The sequence below is a fragment of the Metopolophium dirhodum genome, chromosome 8 (genome assembly GCF_019925205.1).
Source record: "Metopolophium dirhodum isolate CAU chromosome 8, ASM1992520v1, whole genome shotgun sequence".
NCBI classification, from domain to species: domain Eukaryota; kingdom Metazoa; phylum Arthropoda; class Insecta; order Hemiptera; family Aphididae; genus Metopolophium; species Metopolophium dirhodum.
Genome location: NC_083567.1, coordinates 20,331,076 through 20,339,649, shown reverse-complemented (window position 1 = coordinate 20,339,649; position 8,574 = coordinate 20,331,076). Strand labels below are relative to the sequence as shown.

Sequence of the window (8,574 nt, the reverse complement as noted above, 5' to 3'; positions counted from 1 at the left end):
GATAATATTATGATGATTTGAAGACTATCAAAGATGCCTAATTATTATTAATTTATTACAGCTTTATAATTTAATAACATTTTCACAGTAGGTATACCTACAAATCTATAATTATAATACTTAGACTAAATAAAAATACATCTATTTTATATTTTATGTTACACCGTGGTTAAGGATCATTATCCTTAGTGTATAACTTTGAAACTACTCGTTTGATTTTTGATATAGATGCGTCGACATTTTCAAAATAATAATCTGTATATTCTGTAAAAAAGGGTGGTTCTCATTTGAAAAAAAATTTAAATCGCTACTGGATACTTTTATTTTTATTTTCTGTTAAGCTTTCATAATCAAGAATTAATAGGTAGCCTATTTTTACTTTAAATATATAATATGAGAACTATTTATATTATACCCCTTTACTATTAGAAAAAATCTGAAAAAATATATTATTATAAATTAATATAATTGTTAAGTATTGGGTGAGCATCATTACTTAGTGAAATATCCTCTATAAACAGATTAACTCGTTAATTACAAAATGCAAATTTCATCTACCTAAGCTCAATAATATATAATATAATAAAAAAAGTCTCAATAATATTGAAATAACGTTTTGATTAAATTTCCATAGGGATCGACTCGACTTGTTTTTTCCTTTCTATTATAATATTTATATTTAATGTAACTATTTTCTGATGGAAACAGATAAAAAAAAGCCGCACATTCTAAACCTTTTTATAAGTTCCAAATGTTTTATAATTATTATATTATCACAAATAATGTAAAATGATTAATAAAATAAAGTTGTTTTACAAGTTTACCGATTATCTATCTGATTTGTTGGAAGACGCTTGCCATATATTATTATGGTGGTTTTTTTGTTACTATCGGTTAGACAGAATATAATAAATAATATATTATAATAATATTATGATTGTGGCAAATGTGCATTACGCGTTTCTAAAGTTTTTAGAGACCGTCCACCAAGTTTTCACTATAACCGGACGTTGAAGTATAATGTAATAATTAATTCAAGAGTGCTGCTATTTAATAATACTCAGCAGTATACTCCTAAAAAGTCAGATCGAATTGCGTTGTCAAAATATTAGATTAAATTAATTTATTGCAAAAAATCATAATAACCAATGTAGATATAATTAAATCTTATTTTGTTTGGTTTTAAACATACTAACATAAAAAATGCTTACGCAGTTAGGATAACGTCTTGTGAACTAATTGTGGCATAAAGGTACGGTTTCCTAGACGCGACCGGTCGCCGAGACAGGTCGCCGCGATCGGTCGCTATAACCTGTCGTTGGCGCGTGCTGGTTTCCCAGGCGCGACTGGTCGCCGAGACCAGTCTCCGGTGACGTAAAAAAAACTATCAAATTCTATATCTGTAATCAGTATCATTGTGGCTTTCGTGCAGTGAGTGCTAGTGTTTTCAAGTTAAATTTTATATTTATTATGAGTATGAATACAATTATTAACAATAATAAAATTATGTTACTTCTTCTCGAGGAAGAGGAAGAGGACGATGAGTTATTAATCACAACACAATCAGAACAGAGAGAAAAAGTTGATGCACTTTTTCTTAATAGGAAAGCTGAAGGATACTTTGAAATTTTAATAAGTAGACATTTAATAGGAAATGAAACAAAATTTCGCGAGTTTTTACGTGTTAATAAAAACCAATTTGATTTCCTGTTATCACTTGTCGAGGTACAATTAACAAAATTGCCTAGCAACCGAGTGAAGAAACCGATAACAGCCGCAGAAAAATTGGCATTGACATTAAGGTATTTTAATAGTATTTAGATATTTATAGTATTTTTATTTACACTTATCACATTTATTTTAACCACACTAAAAACTGGATGTATCACCATATTTTTATTTTTTATTTTGTAGGTACATGGCAACTGGGGAATCGTTTCGATCACTGGCCTTTGGTTTTCGAGTATGTCATAGCTACATCAGTATAATAATAAAACAGACCTTGTCAGTTTTAAAAGAAAAGTTAGTTCCAGTTTTCTTACCGGATTCATCTCAAATTGATTTTAAAAAAAAGGCTGATGAATTTTCCTATAAGTGGAACTTTCCTAATTGCATACTTGCCATTGATGGTAAACACGTACGTATTCGAAGTCCACACAATTCGGGGTCTCTATACTTTAATTATAAAGATTTTTTTTCAATCGTTCTCTTGGCAATGGTTGATGCAAATTATAAATTCGTCATTGTTGATATTGGCTCTTATGGGAAAGAAGGCGATAGTAGCATTTTTCTTAAATCTCTTATTGGTCAACAAATTTTAAATGGGTCATTTAGATTCCCTGAAGAAAGTTCACTTCCAGGTTCAAACATTGTTGTGCCTCACGTTATTATTGGAGATGAAGCATTTCGCTTGCACCCAAATATAATGAAGCCATATTCTAGAAAATCTAGTATGGGAGATGCCTCTAAAAAAATATTTAATTATAGATTAAGTAGAGCAAGGCGTGTCACTGAAAATGCATTTGGTTTATTGAGCCAAGTATTCCGTGTTTTTTACCAACCAATTAATATTGAAAGTACAACATGTGACAACTTAATATGGGTAGCTTGTTGTTTACACAACATGTTAAGGGATGGATATTTAGAAGACAACAGACAGCCGCATTACGAATATGACTGTGAACAAACTTTGCCAACGGGCAACATGCTGGAATTAAATCGAGTAGGAGGATTTTTTAATATGCAAGGATTTGAAGTGAGGGATCGATTTAAACATTTTTTCAACCATGAAGGAGCATTAAATTGGCAGAACAACACAATATTTTAAATTTATTATTTACTAATACTATTATTTGATTATGATTTCAATGAACTTGTATATTATTTTATTAACAATTTATTAATTTAATTTTACAAAGTTGTGTTTTTTCTAATTATTAAATTATTATTATTACATCATTACTTTAATATTACATTATTAATTATTTTATTATCATTTAAATTAATTATTGTTTATGTTACTCATTGTGAAATTGTACGTCATTTTGTATTCCTAAGTCGCTTGACCTGAAAAAAGAAGTGGAAACTGTTGCTTGTGGTTGAAATAAATCTGGTGAGGTCGTACTTTGATTATCTGGCATACTGTATGCAATTGATGATGGTGAACTAGTACTAGAATATTCATAGTTATTGTAAGTTTGAATAGGCAAAAAAGTACTTGAAGGTGTTGCTGAAATTGCACTATATTTGTCCTCAAGTTCGTTAACCATAATTAATGCCTTTAGTTTGGCTTCTTTTATGGCTGCCTGTGGCAGTTTTTTAACACTTAATGCCAAACTTTTAAAAAATAAATCGATATCATCATCTTTGTGTTTTTCTGCATTTAAGATTAGTTGATTTTGTTCTTCAATTCGTTTAAATGTCCTGTTTCTTTCTTCTGCCCTTTTTGTCACTAACGCTGATAGCTTGTCTACTTTAGACCGTGCACGCTTATCTACTAGGGAACATCCAGGGGAATCTTTATCCTGGAGTGGTAAAACGCCCAAATCTCCATCAATGGCCACATCTTCTTCGACATTGTCTTCCTCGCTCTGTGGTATGATGTTGCAAGTAGAACTAATGAAAATATTTATTATTATTATTAATATTAATATTATTAGGTAGGTATATAAGTATGCTTTTGATACATTTTATTAAAAAAAAATTTGTATAGATACCTCCGTTCGTTTTGAACTGTATTTAGAAAAGATGCACGATCTGCTGAAGGTAAACATTTTTTCGCTGAAGTTGCAGACCCGGTGCCGAGTTTTCTTTTGCAGCGATTGTGTGAATCGCGTATATACTTCCATTTTTTTATATTATATTATATTATTAATAATAATATAATATTATTACTATTATTATATTATTACTATATATTATATATATTATATAGATAAGCCATAGTATTTTATCTTATCGGTTCAGTCATTGAAATGACTAAAATATACTATTTATACATATATTATATTATATTACATAATATCTTAGTCCGTAGCAATAATACAACTTTACTATAGACAGTGATTCACAACATTTTTCTAAAATACAAACTACAAAAATATTAAATGAAATGCAGTTATTTTTTTTTCATTACATTTTTATATTCCCTAAAATATTTTGCCGCCCCTGAAACATGGCGCCTCCAGGCATTTGCCTACCCGTGCCCCCCCTAAATACGGGCCTGAGTAAGGTACATATTATTATTATGAATAGTAATAATATTATATTAAGTTAATTTGAAACAAAAACACTTTCCCAAGGCAAAAAATTGTATCTACGCCATTGTATTGTATTAAATTAATCTTATTGCTAGATTATATATTATGTTATAGATAAATATTACATACCAGATTTCCCGATGGTGTTAGCAATATCTAACCAAATACTATCTTTATGTTCTGCATCTTTATATTTGTTGTGTGACAGATCAAACAACTCAACATTTTTTCGAACCAATTCGATGAGTTGTTCTTCTTCTTCTCCCGAAAAATGCAATTTAGCCATATTCATGCACGTGATGATCGAAATTCACTACCCAAAAGTTGGTTTGTGACTAAAAAAAATCGACGGTCGCGCGCATCGGTCGCAATACACTGCTCTCGGACCGGTAGTGTCGCCGGTCGCCACGATAAAGTTCAGTCGCGCGACAACAGTCGTGCGTTGGAAACCAGATAATAGGAATTACATATTAACAGTCGGACGGCGACTGTCGCAGCGACCTGTCTCGGCGACCGGTCGCGTCTAGGAAACCGTACCTTAAGGCATACATATTATAGAATAACGGGAAAAATCAAGTGAAATTAATAAAAATATTATCTGATTATCTGCAGTTTAATTTTCAAACTGTCTCAATTATTGATGAATATCATTATTGCTATTACTGCGTTAATTTTACATATCACATTTCATTTATTGTTTATTTTATCTCTGTTGATTTATCACATTATACTATAAACTGTCTTGCCTGTGTTATTCTTTGTAAATAAGGATAGTGTCGCTCGAAAAGTCATACGAAACAAACAAATTAAAATCGACAATCTGAGTACTTACCAGACGTCTCCAACGCGTTTTCCCACAATTTTCGCGAGAAACCGGTGGTAGCACATATAAAAAAATAAATCCTATTAAAAAATGAGAAAATTGCTTTTCAACGAATACAAAATAGGGACTTTCCAAAGGTTTTCGCCATCAGTAACCGTAATAATGTATATAGGTAATCGTTATTATAATACTGAATACGTGCGAAACGGGTACACGTGCGCGGTTCTTTACCGCATTATAATAATATGTTTGCTTATGATGTACTCGAGATTAGCGAGTCCAATATTAACCGCAAGACGCCTCTATGGCACGGTTGAAACGTATATATACCGTAAAATGGCGCAATCGTATTCGATGTGGCCTATCGGGTCGGCATATTTATACGGACGACGGACACCTCACGTCTTTTCTTTGACCAGGACACGTCGATCCGGTGCAATTCTCATTTATAGTTCACTCTCGTTGACCGTCCTTAATCTTCCGGACATGGCAAATCTCGATTTTATGGCCACCCGAACACACATAATCGCAGCTGCGGATGGAGTCTCGTATACGACGCTGCAGTGTGGGGCTCGCGAACCTTCGCGGCCGATCGACGAGCTCGGTTGAACATTCAATTAAACGGACTTTGCGACTTTCCTGCAAAGCGACGGCGCCCACCCACCGAGAACCCCGTCCGGATTAACCCCACAACCCTCGCACCCACCCCGTGCGAGAAACGAATCGACTTCACACGACGTCGATGGGACGGTTCCTTCTACGAATTGTGAATCGCAGCAGTGGTCTAGCGCGGTTGAAGCACTGCCGCGCAAATGTTTATGTATGTTTGTGCTTGTTTGTTTGTTTGTTAGTGTTTGTTTGTGCGAGTCATGAGGGAGACGGACGTTACGTTTCTATTTTATTTTTGTTACATTTTATTTACCGTTGCCCAAATCCGAGGAATAACGCGAACAGCGCAGTTAGCGTCTGTTTTTTTCACACTTTGCACAATCAAAAGTTAACATCATTGACACAATATTTTATAACGTAGAAAAAAAATTACCAACACCAATAATATAAAAAAGCATGCGACACATCTTTATGCAATCAATAATAATTATAATATTATCAACTATACAGTATTTCATGAGTTGTTAGATTTTGTTGCTCTGTTTCGCGTCATTATGTTAAAATTACCTTATTCACCGCATGGCGCTACTGGATAATGAGCACTTAAGATTCTTTTAAATTTCTCCTTTTATTATTATTGTTATTGTTGTTATTATTACCACCATCTGTTACATTATGAATTGATTTATTTCTTGTATGTTGTTAGTTCTTTGACGGTGCGTTTTATTATTTAATTGCTATCACTGTGTGGCGAAGTGACTGTGTACTGTGTACAGTACTCTTACTGTTATGTTATATTGAGTATTATGCCCGTTAAATAATTACATAAATAAATAACATAATGCCATCAGTAATCACATCGTTTAACATGATAGTTCTGACCATTAATATTCCTATATTCTTCTTCTTTCTTAGTAGTGATAAAAATATAATAGTAGAAAGTGAAATATATTATAAATAATATTTGGTATTTTCAATGGGAAGTAATTAAGTTTAAATAGAAAACAAAGTCTAACCAATTATAATTGTTGACGCATTTTTGCACAATGACTTAAATATTATTATCATATAGGTACTTTCAAGTTACAAAATATATACATGCTGGATACATAAGTCATTTGTCAAATTGTTTTAGTATTACTCTGTGATTTCACTCATCACATCATGTTTTTCCTTTTTTGAAAGTTCAGTTCATTCACGGGTACAGCTGAAAATTAACAATTTCAGTGGTTTCTTGTTTGCGGTAACATTCCATACTAATCGACATTATTATTTTATTTAAGATATCGATGCAGTAAAAAGACGTATAAGTGCAGTTATACGTCCATCCATGGCGTATACCTACTGAAAACTCGGTATGATCAAGACGTGTTAAAATACATCTATACGACTATAAAACGCCTTTAAACGCGGGCATTTATTATTATCTAAATTAAATTTTTATAAAATCATGTAATGAAATTATATAGGTGGATCTATGTACAATATAACTATCTAAGCTAATTTCGAAAGTAAAACTATTCAAACTATTAATCCGCATAATATGGTATAAGTACCCGTATCAGGTATATTATAATACACTGTAAATACGCATCAAACAGAGTTCAATCTAACGAACTGTCTAATATCGTAAGTCGTACATGATTACACGTAAACTACGGTAGTCATTACGATCACAAAATACATTTTAAATTTCTATTCGCCATTTGTCTTTGTTCTTTTTATATTTATTTTTTTGGTCTGGGTGCTGTCCCGGTATAAAGGTTGACATCCCTTCGCATAATTTATACGCCAGTGGTTTCGAGTAATTTTATTCGTCTAATGTTATACTCGCATATGTATACATAATGCATATCAAGAGGATCCTATAACTTATATTATATATTTTCATGTACATATGATAGGTATATATTATATTATACATTTTATTTACAATTGTCGTTTTGAAAATGTTCACGTTTATAACAATATAAAAGTTATATTATATTTCTCACGGTATTTATTTCACCGCGTACAAACATATTCCGTTGTTTTATTTTATTCTACGGCTTAGAGTAGTTGAGATATTTATTTATATTATATATTAAAATGGTAAAATATTGTCGTAGGCTGTGATTATTCATTCCCCGAACCGGCTATTGATCCTGTCGTTATGATAATGTAATATCTCCCCGGGGCATAAGCATAACAAAACTAATAATTGGAACCTGCTTAGATTGTCTGCGCGATCAATTCGATCAAAACCATAAACAATGCAATATTTTTTTTTACGATTCCGACGATATGCCCGTTGAGCGCATAACTAACCAAACGCCTCGATATTCGATTATTCGAGTTTAAGACGGGCGAGACCAGCTCTTCTCAAACGATCGAAATAATATAATATCACATTATACAATTAAATTATTCGATAGGCCAAAAGTTGTACTTGAAAATCTCAAATCACATTATAGTACGAAAAAGATATTTTTTAAACACAGTGGTTGACACATCTCCGACTAAATTGAATAGGTAATTTATAATTTTTACTTTTACGATTATTTTCATTGGATAATTTACCTAAGCAGATATATTTGAACAGTTTGATAGTTTCATTGCAATATGCAATTATATTATACAGAACCACCTACCTTTTTATATTAAATTAATATATATTTGTGTAGAGTTTAGTAGGTACACAATGGACAATCCCAGAGAAGCTACAAGTATTATACCTCTAAAATAATGATATCCTAAACTCTTAGATTTCCGTAAACAGTTTACATTTTTGTTTATCTTCATAAATATACATAGATAAAATATCTAACTTAATTTTCAAAAAATATTCATTTTTGACTTGAGATGTTTGTAAACTATCGGGATTTGGTTATTTATTAATTTTGG

At 31.7% G+C, this 8,574-nt stretch overlaps 2 protein-coding genes across 2 annotated transcripts; one reads left to right on the top strand and one right to left on the bottom strand.

Annotated features, from left to right (window-relative positions):
• The first annotated feature begins 1,451 nt into the window (after window positions 1–1,451).
• Window positions 1,452–2,923, top strand: LOC132951287 (uncharacterized). Its single transcript, XM_061023092.1, has 2 exons — window positions 1,452–1,802; window positions 1,915–2,923. Exons 1-2 carry the CDS (start codon window positions 1,471–1,473, stop codon window positions 2,825–2,827), a joined length of 1,245 nt encoding a protein of 414 aa, XP_060879075.1. The 5' UTR covers window positions 1,452–1,470; the 3' UTR covers window positions 2,828–2,923.
• A 5-nt stretch (window positions 2,924–2,928) lies between these two features.
• On the bottom strand, window positions 2,929–4,545 carry LOC132951363 (uncharacterized). The gene is made up of 4 exons (XM_061023179.1): window positions 4,389–4,545; window positions 4,054–4,079; window positions 3,717–3,841; window positions 2,929–3,615 (listed from the first exon to the last, which is right to left on the bottom strand). The coding sequence occupies exons 1-4, from the start codon at window positions 4,543–4,545 to the stop codon at window positions 3,018–3,020; spliced, it is 906 nt and encodes a 301-aa protein (XP_060879162.1). The 3' UTR covers window positions 2,929–3,017.
• Between the last annotated feature and the right edge of the window lie 4,029 nt (window positions 4,546–8,574).